The 26,059-nt window shown below is 41.5% G+C and overlaps 1 protein-coding gene across 2 annotated transcripts in view; it reads left to right on the forward strand.

The window, feature by feature from the left end:
• Positions 1–26,059, forward strand: part of PTGFRN (prostaglandin F2 receptor inhibitor) — a 69,961-nt gene that overhangs the window by 6,238 nt on the left and 37,664 nt on the right. Inside the window, exons 2-3 of one of the 2 annotated variants that reach the window (XM_074900543.1) lie at positions 23,452–23,817; positions 24,667–25,086. In XM_074900543.1, coding sequence (XP_074756644.1) covers positions 23,452–23,817; positions 24,667–25,086 — 786 coding nt within the window. Of the gene's footprint in view, positions 1–23,451; positions 23,818–24,666; positions 25,087–26,059 lie in introns of those variants that run through there. The other variant, XM_074900552.1, reaches the window with a different exon arrangement.

Here is a 26,059-nt window from a genome sequence, read left to right on the forward strand (position 1 = left end):
TCCCCTAGGAAATATGCCATTGCCCCCCCCCCCCCCCAAAAAACCAAACCCAAAACCCCAAACAAACAAAAAAACCCACACCCAACCCCAAAACAACCCACCTCCCATATTTCCAACTGTTATACTTTGGGAGGGAGCAGGGAGAGGTTTTTTAAAAAAATTCTTGCATGTTCTGGCCAATTCTTCCTCCTTACTATGGAACAAATAATAATCTCGGCTGCTAAGCTGAGAAGTTCTAGCACCTCCATGCTTTAGAGCAAGAACTGGAAATTTGGCTGGAGAGTTAACTTTGCATCAAGAATGTGGCTTTTGCTGTTCTCATGAAAAATGTCCAAATTTGGCCACACTGTAAGACTTGGAAAAGCATCAGTTTGTAAATGCTTGGTAGATAATTAGTCTCGGGTCCCTAGAGAAAGCACTTTGTCATTGCCTTTAGGGTGTCAAAGGATTACAGCTGGAATTGGGGGTGAAGAAGGGGAAGCCTCCTTTTTATTCCAGTTTCAGACTTCTGTAAATGTGTTGTGAAGACTTTTTTTTTTTTTCTTTTTTCTCTCTTCCCCTTCTGCCAAATTGGCCAGTGCTGGAGCAATGTGCTGATTTGTGTGGATCACCGAACATATCTGCTGTGAGAGTCTGCTGCTTGTAGCACACAAAGTATATATATATCATCTTTCTTATATATATTTTATATATAAAAATAAAATCAATGTAAATTTTATGTGTGGTTTTTAACTTTTGTTCTCTGACTTCAGCTCTTCTCTCAGGCTTTTTCCCAGGTGTCCCCCATTGTCCTTTACTTCATGCTGGCTGTAAAACAACTCCTGCTGCTATAGTTGCTCTCAAAAAAAAAAAAAAAAAAAAAGTAAAGAACTTAAACCACTCTTTCTGTTTAACAGGCTTGATTAGTCCCGACTTGCCTTTCTGCCTACTTAAAGTTGTGGTTTAGCTGTGCTGCTCAGTGCTTGGTTAATGACTGCAATTTGCATGCTTTGGTACTTTTTGAATCACTCTTCTTGCCGTATCACTTAGCCATTAAAAAGAGTTTGGTGGAACCATTACTGGTGGTCATGTTGGTTAGCAAGAGTCCAGTTCTGACAAAAGCTAACTGTGCTTAGGTTTCCCAGTCTTAAAAAGAATAATTGCCAGTGTAAAGGACTTTGTTTCTATGCGTGTTCCACTGTTAGCTCCAACTGCAGAGATTTAGCATCGTGTTTCAGTCAGTCTTTGATGCAATGTGGCTGTGGGGAATCTTTGAGCAGGCTGTAACGGCATTGTTCTCTTACACGCATTAAAATGGTTGTTGCAAGAGAGGCATCCATGGGGACCTCTGCCAGCTTCTTATTGATGTGTTCAGTTTCATCTATTGACACACTACCCTTCATTATTAAACAGTGAATCCTGTGGCAGTGGAATTTGCTATTAAATCTGCCCTGCAAAAGGGAATTGGCAGGAGCTGCTTTAAAAGCAGCGTGACCCCTGCATTTGCAAAGAATAGCTTCTAAATACAAAACAGATGCTGAACTAATAGAGGATGCTTCCTGAATTTTCAGGGTACCAAACATAATGATTCTGAGAAAAATTAATAATTCACATAATTTGTGAATAATTATTTAAATTTCAATACCCTTTTTTCCAGAAACATGTCTAATCAGTACATGTGTTGATTTGTGCTTGAATGAAGCAAGTAATACTAAGCTGAAAACAGGGAATTATTTGTTAATGGAAACTGTTAGAATACGCATAAGGTGTTAGTCTTTCTATCTGTGCTCTGATCCTCTTCCCAGTGCTAGAGGGTGGGAGAGGTGATGTATCTTCCTTTCCCTTTTGCCCTTGCCACAGACTATTTTGTGCTTTCAGAGCACCACGTGTAATGTTTTCCCAGATGTTACAACCTCCACCATCTCCCAAAAGAAGTGTTATATTCTTTAGAAGCCCAGTGACATACTGTGTTTTGAGAGGTGGTGTCAGTAGATGGAATTTATGTCTTTGTCCTTTATGTTGTATGTAGAATGTGCTTGTTCATATTCAGTTTGTATGGAGATTTAATGCAGAGTAATATGTCTGTTGCATCAACCTTGTTTCCCTTTGATCTCATGGTTTAGTTCTAGACAAGGCATACTGTACGTTTTGGCTTGGAGACCCCAAGTGCTTGAAGCAGGCTTCATCAGTGAGAAAATAAAGAGCATGACAGCTTATCAGAGACAAAACACTCTGTCTGGAGGTGAGAGGTAGCAAGGTAAGCCTGAGTCTGTCATGCCTACCACAAAGCAGGGTTGAATGGACACTAAAGCTGTTGATTAAGCCCTTGTTGCTGACAACTGTTGATAGGCACCTGCCAGTAGTTGCAAAGCTGCTGACATCCCTAGGTTTGTGGGTTGGTTTATTTATTAAAAAAAAAAGGTTGAGAAAATAGCATATTTAGCCAGTGGGCATAGAAGTGCAGCTGTTGCTAGAAATTAAAGGTGGAGGAAGGAAGGTGAGGAGGGAGTACTGGATCAGGACACACTTGGCAGAGAGAAAGGGAAGCAGGGCAGTAGCTTGTTTAAGATGGAAGAATGAGTTAAAGATATATCTGCATGAGATGGTGGTGTTGGAGCAGTTATCACCAAAAAACAGCCTTGGTAAAAAACACAAGTTTCTCAAAGGTCTGCAAGCAAATCCTGAAATAATTTTTCTAAGCAAAGTTTTCTGCTTACCACTGACAGGTAAATGAATACCTAATTGTAGACTTCTGCAGAGTTTAAAACAAAGACGGAAGTGTGATGCATGTGGCTGCGGGGTATGCTGTGGCATCTGAGTTGATGCTGGTGTTTGCCTTTTGAGTCTGAAAGGGACAGGCAAGGGGGAGGCTGCAGTACTGTGAATAGAGTTACTGGGTGGGGATGTCTTTCCAGAATAGCTGAAGAACAAATGAGACTTCAGATGGCACCCTTGTTCCTGCTCATGACCCAGAGGCGGCAGGGAGTGTGCCTGGTCTAGACTTTGCCTCATAGACCTGTAAGGATCAACAGAGATAGGCCAAAGCTACTCAGAAAGCTGTTAAAAGTGATATAAAGTATTTCTTACTGAACCTCCTCTTGGTGTGAGCAGTCAGCTTTTGGTTTGTATGTATATAGAGAGATTTTTCTCCCTGTCTGGAGCTGCAGAAAGACACTCTTCATGCATCTGGGCAAAGGCTAGTAATCTACAGATGGATACACTGGGCACTTCTGTACCCAGACTTGTAAGGTGTGTCCTTTCCTTGCTATAACCATTTCTACCCAGAATAAGAAACTAGACCCATTACAGTGTGTTCATGGAACATGCATATGCCATCAAAGGAAGTTGCTGGCTTCTCTTTCTGCTGTATTTTCTTTTGTCTCTTCTTGTATTGGTGCATTGGGGGTGAGAACTTGCTTTGCATATGTGGGTTTGGCCAAAGTCCAGTGTGAATACTGTTCTCGCATGAGTGACAGTCTGGGGTCAGCAGTAATCTTCCAGTGTCAAGGTTGCCTTGTTGCTGTAGGATCTTGCTCGGAGCCTGAAGTGTGGGACTTTGGTCAAGTGACTATACACAGTCATTTCTTGGAATTGAAGCCCTGCAACTGAGGCTTCCACCTCAGAGGAGGCTGCTAATGTGAGACATCCTGTGATTGCCACTTGGGCTGAAACAGTATGTTCAGAGAAGCTGTTTGTTGGGGAGATGATCAGTCACAGAGCTACAGGGTGAGCCTTGAAGCAGAGCAGGCTGTGCATGCGAGTGGGAAGATGTTTGGAGGTTTTGGCAGGGAGGAGGCAAGGGCCCAAGCTGCACATTCTGTGAATGGCATAGTGATGAAGAGCACTTCATGCTGGTGACTTTTTTTCATCTTGGCCTGGTTGCATAAGGTCTTTTATGACCTTGGGTGCATGACTTTCTGCTTTTGAGTGTGTGGGTATGAATCCAGCCTTGTGTCTGCCTTTTGCTGGGCCTGCGTAAAATGAATTTTACTGGTTTTGCTTCAGCTGAGTGAACGTATGTCTGCTGGACTAAGCCAAATAGCAGCAGGTACTGGGTGACATTCTAGTCAACAACGTTGCTTCCTGAACAAGGATGAGCGAGCATGGTACCCAGTTTCTGATACAAAACATCTGGATGTGTCAGCTGTGGGTGACACATGCACATGGAGGCCATTGAGGGGACAGCCCTGTTTGCCCTATTCTTGACTGTTTTTATCAGTGAGTGAAGAACTTTGGCCTTCCAAGTTATTCAAGTGCTTCTCAGTACTACTTAACATCACCACTTCCCCCTGCACCTCCCCATCAATTGTTTTTACAGACATTATAAATTTGAAAGGCTCATGAATTGATGATTGCTTTCAATACATACAGCCAAGGAGATTTTTAACTTGTTGTAATTAATGGCCTACCTTTAAGACCTCCGTGTAGTCCTGGATGTATGTCACCAGATTATGACAGGAAATATCCTCATGATTGTTTCTGTTTAGCAAACCCCCTAAATTCCTCACAGACCATTGCATGTACCCACTTTCTTGTAACTTGGTACAAAATTTGCTCCCGAGTGTTATGTTCACCTGTTTAAAACTGATCTCTAGTACTTCCTCAGAGCCAGTAGCGTGTATGTGTAAGACATGCTGGGTTTGGACACTTAATCTCTAAAGATGTGCAAAATGGAGCAAGTGTGGCTACCTGTGTTCTTTTTCTGCTGTGACATTCTTTGGAGATGTCAGGCTCATACACTGAGTGCAGCTTGGACAGTTGGTGGGAGTTTGTGGGGATCTGTGGCTCTGTTTCAGTAGCCTTTGCCACAGGAACCTGAGACTATCTCCTAGCTAGTTTGCCTGTATTGAGGTGGTTCTCCTTTTTCTTGAAAAAGATGGCATGCATGGTTTTATCAAAATAGATAAAGGTCAGCGAATACCTGCTGGGAAACTTATATAGCAAAACTTAATAGCACTCATTTAGACAGAATTCTGCTTATCTGGTGGTATATATGGGCATTTTTAGGAGAGTGAAATCTCTCTTGCCCTCTTCAGAACATCTGTTTCTGTGCATGAAGTCATCTTTTGCCTGCTTTTTTCCTCCATTTGAATCCACTTTTACCTAAAGACTCTTCTCTACAGCATCAGAAGTACGAATGCCAGCAAGGATTTTGTCAGGTCATCTTGAGTGTTGTGTTCTGCGGGAAAGTCACTGGGTAGAAACGCTTCTGGTGGGACAGAACCACGAGAGGTTGTGGGACTTCAGCTGAGCTGAGTTTGAGCTTGTTGATTCAGGATGATTATAAAGGTGTAACTGCATGTGAAACTATACAGAGGTTCCTCGCTGCATCTGCCTCAGAACAGGGACCTGGATGCAATCTTTTCTGACTGTGTCAGCTGATCTGATGAAAGTTCTCTAAAGAATATTGCCTTAGGCCACTGTCATTACATAAATACTGAGACTAGATTATACAGTAACTCTGTGACTTGAAGTTATAATTCTAATGATGATTTCTGCCACATGCATGCAGAATTACGCATTGCATGGAAGCTCCTGTCACAAGTCCGAAGTAATAATAAAACTGGAGTTTAAAACCAAGTAATCTCTAAAAATGAAATGGTTGGCAGAACATTCTTTGAATTTATGGTGATAGTCATATAGAAATTTCAGTGTCCATTTCTGGATTCCACTCCCCCCACCCCATCCCTCCTTAGCATCATCTAACTCTCAGATCGTTGTACAAGTTTTTTTATGTTGAGAAAGAAATTTGAATGAGTTAGTGTTTTCTTTTCCTGTCCTTTGACATTTCTGGCATTTAAGGAGGAAATAGGGACAAACATTTAGCTGAATGACATCCAGGCTTAACAGGAGCTTGTGAAGTTAGGCTGTGGATGTCTGTCCTTTTCTCTTCTCTTCTACAGACAGAAGTTAAGGAGCCTCAATTTAAACTTCTCCTGCAGGATGTTTCTTGTAACTCCAGAACTGTCTCATGCTTTTAGTCTGGCTTTGATGTCTGCAATTCAACATTCAGCCATTGCACATTTCCACAAAAATATTTCATGCTTGAAATAGTCCACAACAGTGATGCTAAATTTATTAGCTTCCAATGTTTACATTTAAGGATGCAACTTTTACCTCTGCTGTTGTTTCAGGCTTTCTGCAGATAATTTATAGCCTTGGTTTATAATACATCTGTTTGGGTGGGTTTCACTCAAACTTTGAGCTAAACAGTGTATAAATAGGTCTCCTTCCTGCTGAAAATAGGGTTGTGATTATAATCTCAGTTGAGTTCTGCTGATAAACAGATGATCATTTCAGTGATAACCAGTTGCCTGACCATGCCTGTGACTTCCTTAGCAGTCAACTATGTACATACCCTTTCTTAAAGTGTTTATCAGCCAGGAATTAGAAGTGTTTTTGATGATTTACAGCACAATGTCCAAGAGCTTTCTTTTTCCAGAGATTTTGTGATCTGAATAACATGATGTGAGTACAGCTTTATTAGAATTGTAAACTTCCATAATGATTACAAGGGAAGAATACATTTTCCAGGCAGATTAATGAAGATGGTTCTTTTCACCAGTAGAGATATTTTTTTTTTCAGTAGGATCTTGGAGAATTCTGGGAGATCTCACTGGTTGTACTGAGTGACTGTAGGTGTGGACAGGTAGTGATTTTCTTGCATTGAACTGCTAATAGATAAAAGTACAATAGTGTGAATGGGGCAGGCAAAAATACAAATACTTTAAACAAAACTGCCCAGGGGAGGTAATTAATCAAATGTTAAACTGATTTTTTTTTTTCTTTAAAAACACCAGTTCTGCTTGGTAAAGAGGATCTCCTTTTATGATAAAGATTAGGTGCTGCTTTTCAATCTAGGGACAGACTGGACTTCTGTACTTAAGACTTCCTAGCAATCCTTTGTCCAAGGCTTATTTATTCCCTGTGAAAGGGACAAAGATCTTGAAATAATCTGTGTTTTGTTTGGGGAAAGGCAAAACCTGATTTAGTTGTGTGCTTTGTACCCTGCATTTTGACTTTTGGTAGGTTTAGGCTATAAAACTACAAACAGTGGAGGCATTTGTAGGCTGCTCTTGCATTGCATTATGGTGGGTGCTCCTCTGCTTGAATTCTTTGAAATGTCTTAATTTGATGTTGTGGATTTTAACTGGTTTAAGCTCCTGCAAAATGCTTTCCAGATCGTTGATCTCTGAAAACCTGTTCTTATTTCTGAAAAATTAAGTGGGCAGGCAGGGGGTGAGGTGAGAGGAGCTCTGTAAATGCTCTATGTACCTTCTATTTAAGTCTTCACTAGCAGCAGGAGTGCCTTCTAGATGCTTTGTTACTTTTCTGTAACAGTAATAATACTGATTGTTCTCTAATAATAAACAAACTTTGTTATAGGATAGTGCTGTTAATATGATTTGTAACTGTCAAACCAACACGAGAGCTAAACCCACTTGATTTTGTGATGTAGTAAAATAAAAAGTGAGCAGGGAGTATAAAAATTACTTTGAACTTTTAAACTACAGATTTACAAGCAGGGACAAAATTAAGAGAAATAAACAGTTTTGTGTTTATGTAGGAAGGGCTTGCAGTCTTTTTGTTCTTAAATTGTTGTGTACTGCTGACATTGGATGTGGCTAGATGCAGAGCTGGGAGAAGGATCCTTTATATTTTAAACCATCCATTTAGAAGTCTGACTACATGTATACTGCATCTCTTTTTGAGTATTAATGAAGGCATAACTCCTTTCCTTTTGCCCACTGGGGCTTAGATATAACACCGACTTTTTCAAGCAGTGCCATCTTTTCAGATGTTATCATGAAGCATGAGAGCAAGGGGAATTTCCTGATATTGCACAGCATTCAGTGCCTTTCTTGTTTATCCTTTTTTTTGGTCAATGTTTGAGATCAGGCTTTCAGTTCAGTTTTTTGCAGCCTGAGTTCAAGGCCTAAGTGCCAAATGAATGCCTCTTGGGTATAGGTTGAAATGTATTTCACATTTCTGTTTTCTTACAATTGGGTCCGTGTTTTGTGTTTTCATTCTGAAGAATGTGTCAGTTCATACTGTCTCTGGTGCTAAGGCTGAGTGAACAGGTCTTCTTGACTTGACATGGCTTCCAGGATATGTTCTGGTAAAGGGGTCAGGGCTTGCTCTGCACACTGAACAGCAATGTTTCATGCTCTGGCTTTCTGGGCCTAATCAGAAGTACCTCTGGGGAATGTTAGCTCTCCCTGTGGGTTGAGTACATCTCCTTTGTTACCCAAGGGCTGTTTGCCGTCAAGTGAAGGTGGTAGTTCAGGGAGACACCTTTTAGCTGGAAATCTCAAAGGTGCTTAAAAGGTACTGCTAAGAATCTTCTCACACAATTAAAAAGTGTGGACTGCTAATTCTAGTGTCTATGGCCAAGTCCACCTACAGCTTTTCAGGTGATTTTTAACACGCTGACTTTCTGAATTGGTGGTGTACTTTCCACTTATATGCTGTTAGACAGCTGCTGTGTTTGCCCCAGATACAATTTCAGTTCATGTTAAAATTTGTTTTTTTTGCGTTAATATAGCAGTTGGTAGACTTGAGACATAGTCTGCAAGTGCAGTATTGCTTTTGCAGTGGGTATTTGGAACTTGCAGTGTTGTCTTTTGTTCTTATGCTACATATGTGTACCAGTTCAGGACCCAGAAAATGATGGACATGCTCTCTGTTGGGATGAAGTTTGGCTGTTCTGTTGAACAATGTACTATGGGACATAACTGTTCTTCCCAGTGTAGCAAATGTGAGGATGCCTAGGGTGAATGCAATCTGCTGTCTGTTTCAATGTAAGCTGATTGTGTTAGTTACTGAATAATTTCAGGATATCCAAGTTTCACCCAAATATTAACAGCTATTTATTTTGTACATAGGTTGTCTTATAGTGTAACCTAGAACAGCTCTGAAAAGAGTCAGGAGCCGAAAAGAAACAATTAAGCATTTTTCCCTCTGGGTGTCTTTCAAAAACCGTATTCTCCTCCTCCTGCTATTCTAATGTCATGTTGGTTCTCTATCCGCCTTTCTCTCTTGTTTAATGCTCAAAAGGATTCCCTCTTCTGATTTTTTAAGAGTTCTTTGAAAATTCTGTGTTGTTTTATTCCTTTTTTGTGTCTCTTCTGCTGGGCACAGCCTAGGCCCCAGCCTGGGTGCCACTGAGGAGCAGCAGTAATAAAAGGGTACTTCCTCCCAGCTCCTACTTCGTAAAGCTATAGAAAGATAGGGTAGGCTGACGCTAGAGATCCATTCAGCCTCGTGTCTTGCCTCTGACATTGGCCAAGAGTGGATGCCTATGAAACAGTAAATAAACATAGTAACAACTATCCTAGTGTATCATCTCATGATTTTCTGGAGCTTGGAGACTTCCTAAGTTAAAGGTGGTATCTTTATGTATTTCCTCCAAGAATTTGCTGGCTCATGGGTGTTGCATTTGGCTACCTTTTGAAGTTTTGTTTTCTGAAATATTCCAGGTGATGGTGCATATTAGCTGATCTCTGACTGTGTATTAACTTTCCTTTTCTCTTTTATCATCTGTGGCGTCGACCTTTCTATACAAAGCATGCCAATGACAGCGGCAAAGTAAATAATTGAGATACACTACTTAAAAGTGGGAGTAACAGGAAACATTTTGTCTATTGAGGCATGCTTATCTGAAAATTAGTAGCTAATGTCTGAATGCCAAACTTTGCTAAGACTCCAAGCAGTAATGTGTTGTGATGCAGTTTTTTTATTACATGGCTACACATAGGTTTTCTCAAATGTGAGTTTTCTCAAATGTGTTTTGGGCATAACATTCTCCCCAAAAGCTTAATGTAGTGCTATGTGTTAACTGTGTATACCAGGGACACTATTCAGTATTGGTTGTAGAGATAAGAGTAGATACTACTGCAAATGCTGTGAGTTAATCAAAACAGGTAACAGTGAAAACGTGCTGGCATGTAATCTAAAGGGAGAAAAGATTTCCAGATTGTGATGGGGAGCATGAGAAGGCTGCTGGACTTCTTCAGCCAGATACTGAATTAATGAACCTTGCTATTCTGCTACTGGAGATAACAAAATACCTGCACTGAATACAGGGCAAGGTTTTCAGAGGTGATGGAAGGCTTGAGGCTGCGAGCCTGAAACTTTGCCAAGAGACTTGGTCCTCCAGAAGGTTAATGCTCAGGGTTTTTGAAAACTGAACCCCTTCATTTATTGAACTAGCTAACTTTGGTCACAAGAGTGGAGTGTTTCTTTTTTTTCCTGCTTGTTCTAGAAGGTGCATGTACAGAGGATTTTGTTTCTCTCGGGACTGCAGTAATTGGGAATGGAGTTGTACCAGGTGCATGTCTTGCATGACGTAGTTCAGCTCTCTGCTGGTTTCTGAATCTCTTGCGTGTTGCCTGCATGTACATACCTGCCCATCCGTTCCAGAAAGTCTCTTCTTTTTGTCCCGTAAAATTAATCTTCTAGTAAATTAAACAGCAGCTGCATACAATACCATTTCCTTTCATGTGTGAGAACAGCCTTCTAAAGGTAGAATTCAGGGGCATGGACAGCTAATTACACAGCTAATTTGCCTTCAAGCTCTTGGAGGCAGTGAATGCCAGCAAATTTTTGACTCTTGCATGCTTTTTTTGAAAATTTTGGCTGTTAAATTTGTTGAGCAGGGATAAGCAACACTGAAGTGTGGGTGGATTTCATATCCTAGCCATGCATTTGTTCATGGCTTAGCTCACATTTGTGATTTAGGGAAGAGTTCCCATTTCCACATTGAAGTTCAAGTTAAATGTGAACAGCCCTTTAAGTACCCTTTAGGAGCACGCAGGCTGCATCTTCATTACCATTTTAGATGGGACGAGGATTGAATTTCTGAGGTGAATCTCCTTGCTGTCCCACTTTCTACACATTGCTTTACACGCTTAGATAGCTTCCCAGTAAAATTAGGATTTCTTTGGATGTACCTGAACCAGAAGTGTTGCTCCAGGAGGTATCTGCTGTGCTTCAGGTGCCATTGGGTCTTTGGTCTATGGCACTGATCTTGGTCAAACCCCCAAACATGCATGGTGTGAATTTTGGGCCCTCAGCATCAACTGCCCTTGACAGGTTTTTCTCCTTTTGGACTATGCCAGGTGCTAAAGTAGACAGTTGTGCTAGTCTTAAATTTCTGTGTGGTGGGGGGATAAGCTTTTAGGCTTTTTAAATATTAGTGAAGTAAATAAGCAGACTGTCTTGAGTTCCATCTACTGATCTAATAATGTATTCTCTATTTTCGGGAGTCTTAATGCAACCAACCAGATTGATTTGAATGTTGTTTGTGAGGCTTTTTCCTGTGTTTCCAGAACTGTCTGTGTTGGTATTTGTCTCTTTCAAATAATGAAGAGTGCTGTGGCATGCCTGTTTTTAAAACCAGCTGTTTTGCAGACCCATCTGGGGGTAATTTTATTTAACAGCCTGTGTGGGAGTTACACAGACCCTGTCAAAGACCTTGACTGGAATCCCTGTGTGCCTTCTAGATGTTGTTTTATGTCCCTGACCTCTCATCTTTTTCTCATCTGGACCTCTTCCCTCCCCTTGCCCCTTTCGAACTGCTGACCCTCTCCTTTGCAGGAGGGCAACAATACTGTAATGAAAAATGTCTCCTCCTGAAATGGATAATTTAATGTGTTCACTTTTTTTATACCAGAGACCAGACTAGCTGCCTTTTCTGGGCAACAGAGTTTCTTCTTGTTGGTGCCATAGCAAATAATAAAAGTTCAGCAGCAACAAGTACTGTAAATACCTTGCAGTCCTGTTCTCAATTACGGAATTAGTTATGTAAATCTTGTATTAAAGCAGGAAGACCCCTGATGTCTCTTAAATCATACTCTGTGCACGCATGCGTACAATTCATTCTTCTCTAGGAGAAAAATATCTGTGCTCCTAACATGCAGAGTCCATAGAGATTAGCATACTAAACAGTATTGCTCTGCATGACCTGAAATTGGCTTTCGAGCGCTAATTGGATCTATGGGCTTTGAGAGAAGGGGTTGGAAAACATTGGTCTCTGGTTTTCCAGGTTGCAGACAGCAGTATGGATGTGGTGGTGGTGTAGGTGCCCAAATGAAGTCCTCAGGGGGTTCCTGGACTACGGGAGCGCCAGTTGATACAGCACAAGCTAGCTGTCTCCTTTGCCTTTGCTTATGTCTTCTTTCTTTAGCTGTACACATCCTTCTGTTTTCATTGTTATGTAAAGAACCAGTGTGATACAGTGAAATGAGCACAAAGCCAGAAACCAGGAATGCCTGTGAACTATTCCTAACTGCTCCTGTTCTACTGCATGAGTTTGGTCTAGTTAGTTAATCTGTCCATCTTCTGCAACAAAAGAGTTGGCAATAGCTGCGCTACTGCACTTACCTGCATGTGCCGACAAGGCACAGGCACTCATTCGCATATTGTAACACCCATCCTGTGTGTGTCTGTTGTTGGCATTTTTAAGGTGGCCACTTGCTTGGAGATTATTTATGAGGAAGATGGGATGGTTAGATAATTAAATTACAGATGAAAAGGATTACTCTATAAACATTGAGATCCATCCCTCCACTGGCTCCTATGGCTGCAAATCAGTTGACAAGCATGGAGCCAGGGTGGGCCACTGCCATATGGTGCCTTGTTCAGCAGATCCAACAGCCTTCTGCCCAGCCACCTTCTTCCATAATCTCTCACAACAGCAGATGCAAACAGAATGAAGCTGCCCTTCAGGATCCCAACTAGAGAGTCTTAGAGCCTAACGTGTGTCTTGGGTTGTTGGTGTTGTGGCTGCTGACTTCTGTAATCAGGCTTTGCTCTGTTGCTGTTTTTGCTGAAGCCCATGTCATGCCATTGCTCATCCAGTGGAATGCTTGCTGGGAAACTAGTTCCTGCGTACTGAGATTTGAAATGATCCCTCAGAACAATTTTTGGGGAAGTGGAGGTTAAGATTAATATCTGTATTATGAAAGCATGTGGCTTTTTTTAATCTCATCTTCTGATCCCCTTTAGACTTAACTTGGCTTTAGAAAGGACTTTGTCTGGTATGGATGGGGTGTTGGGTTAAATTGTGGTGGATGAATGCAACCAAATTTAAGCAGGTAAAAAAAAAAAAAAACAACAAACTACCACCAACAAAAAAGCCCACAAACTCCCTGCAAACCCAAACACCAAAAAACCACAGCAAACCCAACCAAAAAAAAAAAATCAAAAACCAAAGCAAAACAACCACCCAAAAACCCCCAGACAATTGTTGAAGGCATTTTTTTGTTTGCTTTTTGTTTTTTAGTATAATTGTCAATGAAAAGTAAAAGACTTTATATTGGATTCAGGACTTCTTATATTTGAAAGCTTTTAGAGTGTTTTTTTGATATTACCTAATGCTAATGATAACTTGGAAAACAAATTATTAGTTCACATCAATAAAAATCTATACCTTCTGTTCTGGGAGGAAAAGGGGATGATAATAATGGTAATTACTTTGGGGAGAGGGGAGGAGGGAGTGTTCCAGGATTTACTTTTTTAAATGTGTAATTTGTGAAACACATGGATATTACTATATGTGCATCTTTTTAAAAGTCTTCTGACAGAAATATTTTTTCATAGCTTTCCAGCCTTTACACCTCTGCTAGGCACTATGTCCTGTTTAAAATCATATTGGTTCTAAAATGTATTAGCTTTTATAGTTTAACATGATCTTGTCTGGGATTTGGATTTTTTTGTTGTCTTGGATTTTTACACTCAAGTGTATGATTTTAGTTAATGTAGATGTAGATTTAGAAATGATCTATTCTAGTCTGATTGTTTTCTCCAGTGAAATCCAAAGAAAGTTCAGTTTAATCCTAGTGGAATGCACACATAGAGCAAAGAGAATGGTTGCTCTCTGCCCAGAGGAAATTGCAGTATAGAGTGAATGGATTTGGACTGCTCTGCTCAGTTCCAACTGCTTTGGGAAAGATTTAAGGTAATGGATAAGTGCAAGTTAATGATGTTGCAGAACACTCATTTTAATTCTGTATATTCCAGTTTGAAGACTTTTTAAAAAATATTGGTCAATGTATGCACTGCTCTTGAGCTGGAATTAGTATTATGGTTTTCAACCTGTGTCCTTCCACACTAAAGAAAATGTGAAGATACTTCAGACACAGCATTTCTGTAAATACTTGCAGCCCTGCATCCAACTGTGCTAGCCCTTCAGCTTTGAGTTGTGGCCTTTGCTTTGTCAGCTGTTGTCCTTAAAATGTAATGTATTGAACCTTTTCTCTGACAACACAAATTGCTTCTGAGGCAGAACAACAGAAAATCAGCTGTCCCACATGGCAGTGTAAATACCACTGCCAGACCCCCTGGACTCCTTGGGTCAGATGTCATCAGGTAGCCTAAAAGGGCTGCTCTGTCAGAGTAGGGTAAAAATGGAGTTCTGTGAGACTATTTGGAGGAAAGTAAACGAAGATCATTAGCAGTGACAGGTATTTCAGGTGAGACCCAGGAAGAAGCAGCATGTTGACTCTTGGATTTCACTGTTTTTTTTCTCTCCTTTCCCTTTTGCTCCCAGCTGTATTTTGGAGACTTATCAAAAGCAGTTCTTTAGATACAGCCTTTTATCTTCAACTGTCAGTCAGTGGTAGGGAAAGGAAATAGAGATCCTATGTGATGGAGTTGTTCGATATCCAGAGGAATCTAAACCACGATCTTTAGTATCTCTGCCTGTTAGACTTTTGTTCTGTTTGGATCAGTGGTGCCACATTTCTCTGCCTGCCAAGGGTCATTCTGACAAACTAGCCTTCTGCTTTGCACAGCTGGGAAAGGTTTATGTGGCTTCTCCCTTCCCCTCTACCTGCCAGTAGCATACCTCTCCCTGTGACTGGGAAGCAGTGGTGCACAGTGGGATCTGTACTGTCAGCAGCTGGTGATAGTGTTTTAAATTCTAATTAGCACTGCATATGCAACCTGATTTCTATGTACAAGCTTCCACTGCAGTTTACTGGTCTCTTCTCCTTGCATTGTAGCAGGAATAATCCACAGAAGCACTTATGTCAAATTCCTGTGGCTCATTTTTGGCAGAGAATTGAAATGGATTGTGTGCTTGGATGAAAGTGATGCCAGTCAGCTGGTCTTCAAAAGGGTGGAGCTGAACAGGTGAAGAGTGCTTTATTTCTGATAGCCCAAGAGATAGCAAGAGAGGCAGTTTTGCTTATTGCAGTTGCCTTAACAGAGACATGCCAGAGGAAGGAGGCTTTCCTTCTTGTGAGACAGTTCAGTGAAGTTTTTCCAAAACAGATCTTTTGGGGCAGTGATCAGATGATAGGCTCACTAGCTGCAGTGACACAGTGTATTTTGTATGGTGAAGTATTGTTTTCTTACTGTCCCTGTCTTTTTAGATAAGAAAGCCTTCTTACTGCTGTTTCCAGATCTGAACTTTACGATTACTATGTATTTATCCAAAGTAACATCATCCAGACATCAGAACAGATCAGATCTGACTTACTGGATGTTCATCTGGCCCCATTGTGCTTGTGTGTTGTGTATTCAGAGTGGTGGGGTGTTTTGTGGTGTTATTTTTGTTGGTTTTTTTGTTTTTTTTTTTTTCCTAAAAGTGGGGGAGAAGCATGGAAAATCTGTTTAGTTTTTCTGCTGAGCTCAGGTGGTTGTCTCCTTAGGCTCTAACTATAAATGGCAGTGGGAGAGAAGTTTTTCAGAGAGCTTCTCTCCATTGATGACAGAAAGAGCTTAGGTGACTAGCCACATAAGGCAGGAGGACTCCTAGAAGTGGAAGAATGCACCATAGCATAACTTGAGTGGTGACCTTCTATGATGGAGTGACTGCATTGGTGGATAAAAAAAGAGCAGCTGATGTCATCTGCCTTGACTTCCGTAAGGCCTTTGACACAGTCGCACACAACACCCTTGTCACTAAGTTGGGGAGATAGAGGTTTGATGGCTGTGCTATTTGATGGATAAGGAATCAGCTGGATGGCTGCATCTAAAGAATTGCAGTCAGTGGCTCAGTGTCCAAATGGAGATGAGTAAAAGTGATGTCCCTTGAGGATCTGCGTCAAGACTGTTACTGTTCAGTATGTTCATTAATGGCACAGGCAGTGGGACTCAGTGCACCACTCAGCCAAGCTGAGTGGTGCCACTGATTTGCTGGAGGGCAGGGATGCCATCCAGAGGGACCCTGACAGGCTTGAGGAGTGGGCCCACGTGAACCTCAGGAGATTCAACAAGGCCAAGTGCAAGGTCCTACACCTGGGTTGGGGCAATCCCCAGTATGAGTACAGGCTGGAGGAAGAATAGATTGCGAACAGTCCTGCAGAGAAAGACTGGAGATGCTAGTGGGTGAAAAATTGGACATGAGCCAGCAATGTGCACTCGCAGCCCAGAAAGCCAACCGTATCCTGGGCTGCATCAAGAGAAGTGTGGCCAGCAGGTCGAGGGAGGGGATTCTGCCCTTCTGCTCTGGTGAGACCCCACCTGGAGTATTGTGTCCAGATCTGGAGCCCCCAGTACAAGAAAGACATGGACCTGTTAGAGCAGGTCCAGAGGAGGGCCAGAGCACTTCTGTGGAGAAAGTCTGAGAGTTGGGGTGGTTTAGCCTGGAGAAGGCCTCACGGAGACTATACTGCAGCATTTCTATACTTAAAGGGGCTTGTAAGAAAGACAGAGACTTTAGACTTTGTTTCAAGGCCTGTAGTGACAATACAAGGGACAACAGTTCTAAACTGAAAGAGGGTAGATTTAGATTAGATAGAAGGAAGAAATTCTTTACTGCGAGAGTAATGAGACAGTGGCACAGGTTGCCCAGAGCAGCTGTGGCTGCCCCCTCCCTGGCCAGGCTGGACGGGGCTTTGAGCAACCTGGGCTAGTGGAAGGTGTCCCTGCCCATGGCAGGGGGGTGAAACTAGATGGTCTTTAAAGGTTGCTATCAACCCAAACCATTCTGTGGTTCTATGATAACTAAGAACTGTGGTCCTAGTGAAAGCTTTGTCGTTTGCTTAGGTGCATTTGAAATCCCTTGTCGTGGGGGTGATCAGTGAGGGGATGAATGGGGAAGACAGCAGGTTGTTACTGTGTTGCAAAATACATTGTTTTAATCCTTTCATGTAAATCTGAATCCGAGTGGGAAGGAAGGTACCTGCTTTTTCACCCAGTGCTGGAGACGTGACTTTTCTGAGATGTCTCAGATGGCATGGAGATTACAACAATACAGCAGCCTTGCAGTTTGATAGCATTTCTGAGGCTTCACTTAAGATGCAGTATGCGTTTCTTCATCCTGATAGAGATAATGGGTTTTAAGCAATTACACCCAGGCTAATTCCTTTTGATAAGAGCTCTACATTATCTAAAAAAAGAATCCTAGCTGCCTGGGAAAGAACAATGTAAATGTCTCTCTCATGGACTCTTGCATTTGCTCTTCTCTGATATCTTCAGATGATATGCTGCAGGTCATCTGTAAACCATAAAAATCTATCAGTTTTTTTTAGGTGGGGAGTATTGCAGTCAGGAAGGTGTAACAGTACTGTTGACTTGCAAGGTATGGGGGGAGCCATAGGTGCCTCAGATAATTCTGGGCTACCATGGTGATCAGAGCTTCAACATAAGGAATCAAATCTGGTTTCTTTTAAAAAAAGCCTCTTGTTCCCTCCCTGTGCAGACTCTCTGGTTGTAAGGTGTAGGTTGCTTCTGCTGATTAGGACAATCCAAATTTTGTAATTTGGAAAGAGTAGCAAGAGCCTACCACTTTATTTAGCATAGATATCAACCTCTACTGTGTGTTTGTCTGGATTGGAAAGAGGAGTATGATGATGTCATGTGTTTAGCGGGAGTGGTAAGAGATCTCACTTATTAGAAATTTTTTTCTTTGAGACTGGTAAAGAGATTTCAATAGTTAGCTGCATTTCTGGTACTTAAATTCCTTTTATTCTGCTTAATCTGACTTTTTCTCTCATGCATATGCAGTGTAGGATAGAAAAATATAATTGATTGCATTTAAAGAGGGGAGGAAATCCCAAACCAACATGCTGTTTGTGTAAATATGTCGCTTTTAGGAAAATCATGTTACATATTTAAAAAAATAAGTATCTTGACAGTATTGAAAGGTTTTCAAACATTGTAGACATGTTTGTTATAACTTGTTCTTTCTCCGAGTTGCAGATGACATTCCTGATGTGTAGCTGCCTGATGATAATTGGAGCTGGGAGGAGAGGCAAGGGGAAAAGGGGGAGATTGGAGATAAGGATTATTATCTCCCGTGCTGATATGCTTTGGCTCTTCTCTAGAGAAGGGTCTGTAGTATGCTGTCTATTCCTTCACCTGCCTGCTTGCTAGGGAAAGTTGCTGAATGCTCCCAGCAGGAGCCTGATCAGTTCTCTTTCAAAACGGAGGAAAAGGATTTGTGTGGATGTGTCTCTTAGTGGGACAAAATAAAATGCAAAAATTTTTTTTTGCTCCACTTTGTAAAATGACTTCATGCATCACAAACTGTAGTTAAGCAGTGCAGTACAGAAGTGGAAGATTTGGGATTTTGCTAGAAATAGGAGGCAGAGTGCACAGCTTTAATGGTGAGGAATCCATTGCTTATTCTCTAGTGTGGCACAAGAAAGGTCCCTGCTCAACCCCCTCATTTACACAGTGCGCAGCAAAGTGTTGTCTAGATTGATAATAAATGGAGGAGTTCAGGGAGGGAAAATTATTACTACTGTTTGTGACGCTGACTGCAATATTTTCTTCCTGCCATAAACTGTTGTGAATTTGAGGATGCTGCTGTATTTCCTTCCCAGACATGCCAGTGTTTAGTTGGCAAATGAAACAACCTTTTGTTTGGAAAGCCCTTTTGATATGAAGGGCATCAGCAAACTTGTCACTGTGTCTCCTGTGAATGCCTCGGTTGAGGAGCTGGACTGTGTGTTCTAAGGCATTCTGATGCAGAGGCTAGAGAGCTTAGCCTGAGCCAATTTACACATTCTTCAGCTCTTACTTTTTTGGCTTTAATTGGCTTCCTACTGCATGTCACATTGCATTTTCCTTTGGCTGGTGGACATAGAGAGTCGACCTTCTTCTCTGGGCTGCTAAGAGAACATGTTTTCTTATTAGACAGAGCTGTCTAGCACAGACTGGAGGAAGCACCTTGTGTAAGAGGATGCTGAATCAGAAGTGTGTTCTTTGCAATTGTAATACCTTCTCAGCCTTGTGAGTGACTCCACAGATTACTTCTCATCTTGTTCTTTCATAAGTGATACACAGATGCAAAGCCTGTGTGAAGATGATGCTCCTAGAAGGCTCTTCATCTATAGCTATGTCCCTCATGCAAGAGGAAATCCTCACCATCTCTTTCCTTGAGGAGTTGTTTAAACTCTCAACAAGCTACAGAGATCACCTGTTCTGTAGATCCTACACAATTTTGTTGCCTTGTTTTCTTGGTTATCCTAAAAATGACAGGTTGCTATTTAATATACTCAGATTGACTTCACAACCTATCTATTCAGTTATTGCTTTCCTTGTTCTCCTCTTTGAAAGGATTTCATTTAATGACAGCAATGATCTAGGTGATGGGACAAATTAAGTATGTCATGGACCACTGCTAGGGAACAAACAACTAACTGAAAACCGCCTAGGCTATGTCTGGGTTAGCTTGCCTCTATTACTAATATGGCAGGCCCCGGTTTATTATTCGACCTCAACCCACATTTTGCCCATATTTCTGGGGGAGTAGTTCATGCAATCCCTTTGGAGAATCCTCTAATCAAGTGCTTGACAAACAGCAATGAAGGCTCTGTGGTTGCTCTACTTCTTTGGTGTTCTGGCTCAGCCCTGCAAAAGCACCAGTGTTTCCTTGTAGTCCTGTCACCTGTCTAATGAACCCAAGGAACAAGTCCCATCCCCTGTGTTTGTGTTCTGGCTTCCTTACAGGGGCTAGATTACCTTTTGTTTTGGAAAACAGTTACTTGCACTTTTATCTGGTGGTCTGGTAACTCTGTAAAAATAAACTTTTGTGTTTAGGCAATTAATCTTGTGCTTAGGCAGGCTTGATGTACAGCACTGCAGTTTATTATACAGAGCCAGTTATTGAGTTCCTGCTAAATACACATCTTTGGTGGTCTCAGTGATACTGAAAAATACTGACAAAGTTCTGTTGTTTTGTCACCAGTGTATACACTGTTCTGTCCTACTCCATCTGTTTCTACGGTTAAATAGGATTCAAGTGAATTCATTAAGAACATGTCACCTTATATTAACGGTGAAATATATTGGATGTCATGAAAAATAAATGTTTCCAACAAATTTACAACGTTTAAAGCTCTTGAAGTTCAGCTTTCACGATACCAGCAATTGCTCTGGGAGGATGAAGAGGGTATATGCAAGTAACACAGGGCACTGCAAGAATAAAATATTTGTAAAAGCTCCTCGTTTATCTGCCAGAGTAAATGGGGTTTGTCTCTTGCCAAGATCAGTGTCTGTAGCTCTGTGCCTTCTGCTATAACTACATGAAATGTTAATCCCTAATGCACAGCAAAGAATATAACACCTTGTTCAGTAGCTGAGGAAACTCTTGCTGTTGACTGCTGCAGGACAGAAGGCAGAACCCTGAATTCACAGCTTGCTACAAACTGAGCCTCCTGGGTCACCTAGAAATGCAGCTGACCTGTGGAGTGTCTGCCCTGTGCATGTTCTTCCTTACCCGTAGGCAGAGCACAGTTCTTATCTTGTGATGCTGTCTCAGTGTGCTCCTGCTTTACCAGAATCCTCATCTATTTTAGCAGTAACAAATGTTATTGTTTGTAAAGTATAAAATAACTGTTATAGACTGTCCCTATCTCTGCTGGAGCCCTCCTTCCAACTTTGTGATAAACTGGAATTGCTTGTGGGACTGTGCTGTGAAGAGGGGGGTAGTCATTGCTTCACAGCAATAAGGTACGGACTCCAAAGAGATCCACTGAGGAATCCCTGTGGCCCTGTGTCTTTCCCTTTGGCCTGCCTTCTCTTATGAAGGTGCTAATTACCCCCACCTTCATTTAGTGTGAAAGGGTCTTTATGACCTTGGAAGAAGAGAAACTGAACTGTCAGTGCCAATCTCAAACACAAATGTGCCGCCCTTGCCACATTAGTCATGCCTTTGTCACCTCTAGATTGGATTAATGCAGTGCATGGTATGTGGGTCTACAGCTGAAGACACATGCAGAACAGTGTTGTCTGCTTGTTTTAGTGTCACAGAGTATTTTCTAGAGAGAGTGTCCTCAGAATCCTGAGCTGACTTCTCACACTGGACTGCTGGAAGCTGGTTTGGCTGTCAGGAAGAGCTTTAAAGCTTACCTGCTTCTGTTACTGCTTTCTATAAGAGGATAAGTTGAAGGATTGAATGGGGCGGCAATTTAAGACCTAGCCAGGAAATAACATCAGAACACTGCAGCTTGCTTTATTTTTTGTTGGTTACTTTTCTGTATCAATGATTTTACTATATGGTGCTTTTATTTCAAGAGGTATCTTTAAAGATACCTGGTTGTGAAACAATACATAGGCAGTGGAGGTTTTTCTCTCTGATTCACATGTGAATGGTGCAGAGAAGACTAGTCCTAATAAGGAAGTTGGACAATCACTTGATCAGGTACCTAGTAACTGTCTTCTGGGAGGGATATAAGGGGTAAGAGATTAACCCCAGTCTGCATTACAAATAAGTTTAATGAAGTATTAATGTTGAATACAGAAGGTCATGGCAATGAGGAAATTGGACTATTATGACTGAGCCTGTACATGCGAACAGCCTGTAAAGCAAAGAGCATGCTGGGAGTTATGAGCTGGGGAGGTAAAGACAGTGCCAGTCCTTGATTCAACTGTTTGTTGAACTGTAATTGGAGATTAAAATATGCTTTTTCTCTTGTAGTTGTGCTCAGTGTGTACAGGTGTTTGTGCAGTTTTTAAATGCCTACAGAAATCCTGATTCTTTAACACATCCTTCTCCATGTTGCTCTGGAGAGGACAAGCTGCACTTCATAACAGGTTCTCCAGTGGGTTGTTTCTCTGCACAAGACTACTTGCCCACACCTGGATACCTATTGGCATGATGGTTCTGAGCCAGCAAGTGGGATCTTAGTCTACAGTAAGATGATGTGCAGTGACAGGAGGGGAAGGCTCATGCAAGTATATTGGTGTTCATGTCACCAGTTGGTGGCTTTCTCAACATAGCTGGTGAATTAGAGCAGTTGTGGGTTGCTGCAGTTTGTGCATTGGGTTGTGGTGGTTTTTTTTGTTTTTTTTTTTTTTTTTTAAATTTGGCTTAGCCTCTTAGTATCTCAGATCAACCTTTTGGTCCAACTCTGATGTTAAACCCATCTGCTTGGTTTTAGCAGAGATCTGACCTTCAGTGTTCTGGCTTCTCCTATTCTACCTGTCTGCTAAAATATTTTGCTATGGACACGGAGCCAGTGGGATGCAGTAGCTGTTCATGTTTGGAGACCTCTCTCTTAAAAGATTTCTCTGGTTGGAACTATGAATCAAAGCAGTTTGCTCTTTTGGGAAGTAAGAACGTGCCAAAATCCATGTCCAGCTGCTGGGGTTATTTGGGCTACAGAGCCAAATCAACTAGAAGGGTCTCCTGCTGCATCTTTGCCAGGTCCTCTGGCTAGTTTAAGTGGTTCACACTTTTGCCTGGAGCATAACATTCTGCTTTGCCAGCCTTCTGCAGAGAACTGTTGTTGTTCTGTCCTTCTAGCAAGACAGTCCCAGGAAACATAGTCTGAACACTCTTGTGTTCCACTGCTCTGGAGAGCGCCTGCTCTACTCTTGCCCCCATGTTCTGGGACTTCCACGAAAGAGGAAATGTGTGATAGAAACAGGTGTGGTTGCAGAAATCTGTTCAAGCAAACTGTGTTGAAATCTATTCTTCCTTTTAAAGCAAATAGGAAAGCAGGGAAGCTCACCTGTGTTAGAGAAACCATGACTGTTCAGGGCAGAAGTGACTATGCTCATTTTTGCATAATGTCAATTTAACATTTTTAGGGCCCCCAAGCTAGGGTAGAGTTAGTTCCCTATTTCAAAACCTCTACTGGTGTCAGCAGAGGACTTATAAAAATGCCTGATTAGATGATGCCCTTACTGTAGTAATGAAAACCACTTATTAATGTTGTTTAAGTGTCATACATGGCTTGTAGTAGAGGAACTGCTACCCACTGGATCTATGGTTAGTTCTCTTTTGTTTTTGTTTTTTTCCTCCTTACGTTTTTCTCTCCCTCAGTATTTTGTTACCTAACGTGTTACTAAATAAGCAATGAAACAAAAATTGCCCACGCTAAAAATGGTGTGTTTAGGGGTTCCTGCTCCAGTAAGATTAAATGTTAATGGGAGATATTGTTCTTACTAACTCTAGTTTTCTACAGAGTGCGGTGCCCAACCTTATTCTATTTCATATTTCTTTGGTCAAAGTTTATCCTGGTAATTCCTTTATTAACTGTGTGTTTTCTCTCTCTTTATTCTCCTGCCTAGCTTTCAGCAGAGCGCGTGTTGTGAGGGTGCCCAAAGGTCCTCTTATACGAGTTGTGGGCACAGAGGTGGTGATACCTTGCAGTGTTAGTGACTACGATGGACCCAGTGAACAGAACTTTGACTGGGAGTTCTCCCGGGAGACTGACTTCGTGCGGATAGTGAGTACCTGGGATTCTACATTCACCTCTGAGGAGTACCAAAAACGCGTGGGCCATGGGGATATCAAACTGAGACGGAGCAGCAACGATGCTGTGGAACTTGTGATTAGAAACATCCGGCCAACTGACCAAGGGAGATACAAATGCTCCACGCCCAGCACTGATGCCACCGTTCAGGGAAATTATGATGCAGAGGTCCAAGTGAAAGGTATTTCTGAAGAGTGAGGTGTGCTCTAAATTTGATTTTGCTATTGATTATAGATGTACCCTTAAGAATGTTGGATTTATGTTGCTTATAAGCATTGTGATTTTTTTTTTTCCTCCTTCTCCCTCTTACTGTTTAGTTCTCCTAAAAGCCAAAATAAAAAATTGGGAAGTATGATAGAAAAGGCAAGTGAGGTAAAGTGAAGAGAGGCTGTTTACTATAAACACTGCTTTCATTTTTTCTGTCTAGTAAATATGTAAATAAAAATGGGAAAACTAAGCAGTATGTTTTCTGAAGATGTCTGCAAATATTTAATGTCCCTAAGCCTCTGGGTAGAGAGGCTAACTTCAGGTGAAAACACAGCCTGTTTTCTCTCTTATTTATAGTTTCATTTAGGGATCCTTCTGTATGAAGGCGGTAATCTTCCTTTTCGCCTTTAGCATGTTGATGCTGCATTCATGCCTTAGCTTTGCTCTCTCATTTAGCATTCTTTAGTAATAACTTGGGAGGCTATGGGGTTTTTTTAAGTGTCTTATATTTTATTCTTATGAAAATAAAGATGGTTCTGGATGGGAATAGTCAGAATGATGATGTTTGGATGAGAAACTAAAGTTAGTGGAAGGATAAATGAATTTGAATGGTTGCCTTGGCATTTTTAAAGTGGAGCACTTCTTCTAATGGATTTACACCTGAATTTCCTTGTTCCTGGAATATATTTGTGTGGAAGAAGGAATGTTTGGCCAGGTGTTGCTCTGTGGTAGTTTTGCTGCCTCATATTTAAACAGGTTGGTGTGGGTGTTCTCTTCTTGCTTATGTTTTATGATACTTGTGTGTTTTGGTCTTTTTTAATAGTGATTTCTGATGGCTTATCGGTGAGTGGTTCAAAAGCACGTTCCTCAATGTCTCTCAGGCTGTCTGAAGGTGACTCCTTCAAGTTACGCTGCTCGGCAGTTACCACCTCACTGGAGCACACTCACCTGCATGTGACTTGGCAGATCAAAAGTGGATTGACTTGGCAGGACATCCTATCTTTGACTCATGAGGGCAAATTCCAGCCAGGTCCTGGCTATGAAGAGCGCTACCGTAATGGAGATATCCGCTTGGACACAGGAGCGAATGACACGTATTGGTTATCTGTATCCCAGGCCTCCGCAGTGGATGGGGGCACCTACAGGTGTCTTGTAAGCGAGTGGGTGAGAGGGGCAGATAGCACATGGCAGAAGATTCAAGAGAAGAGCGTGGAGATAGCAAGTGTGGCAATCCAACGGACTGGTGAGTGTTTCTGATGACCTGGGGTCACAACTGAGAGCTACAGCAGTGCTGTGTCCAGACTGCAATGCTTAAAAGCAGAAATTGGGTAAACTGAACTAAATGATGATACATTTCAGGAGAATCTAGAGTGGTGTTTGGATAGCTGGCCTATTTACATCTGAGTTGATAGAAAATGCTTGGGATAATTTTTCTAGCTTTTATTTTGGGGAGAAGGGAAATGATGGTGTGGAAGGATTGACTGGAACCTCTTAGATACCTAGACCTAGATTTTTCTCATCCTTAGTTCACTTGAGATTGGTTCTGGTTTTTATATTTCTTAAATAAATGTTGTATTTAACCCCTGAGCATCCCAAACCTTCCCTCTGTTCTCTTATTAACATAGGGTTGTCCCATAGCACTAAACAGCTGCAGTTCCTGTAAGAGTGGCTTGTGATTAAGTGACAGATGTGAAGCTCTTCTGTATGTTCTTTATTAAAATAGCATAGAAAGATTAAGAGAAAGGAGGAAGGCAGTAATAATTTTACAGGACAAATTATCCAGTGAGTTTTATCACTCATCATGTTTATCACTCACATCACACAGTGAGTTTTGTCACTGGATCACTGGTCTGATTGCTTCACCATGTTGTCAGGGGTCTAGGACAGTAATGGTTCTGTTAAACACTTCATTGCATGCTTGACTAAGGAGACAAAAATACTTATAGTGCTGTCCTGAGGATATCCACATATCCCTGCCCATATCGATTTCAGGAATGGATGCACTAAGTACTTAATTGCATTAGCATTACTACTGCTAGTTGGAGGAGGGAAAGCGGGAAGTGATGCACCTTGTTACTCAATAGGTAGAAAAACAGGCAATGATGGTCCCTCAGAATGTTAGATTATGACACTACTTTAGAAGTGTTTAGACAGAAAGGGTATCTCTTCATTTTTGTAATTCTTTTATCGCTAAGGGATCACTCAGAACTGATGGG

The sequence above is a fragment of the Athene noctua genome, chromosome 1 (assembly GCF_965140245.1).
Source record: "Athene noctua chromosome 1, bAthNoc1.hap1.1, whole genome shotgun sequence".
NCBI classification, from domain to species: Eukaryota; Metazoa; Chordata; class Aves; order Strigiformes; family Strigidae; genus Athene; species Athene noctua.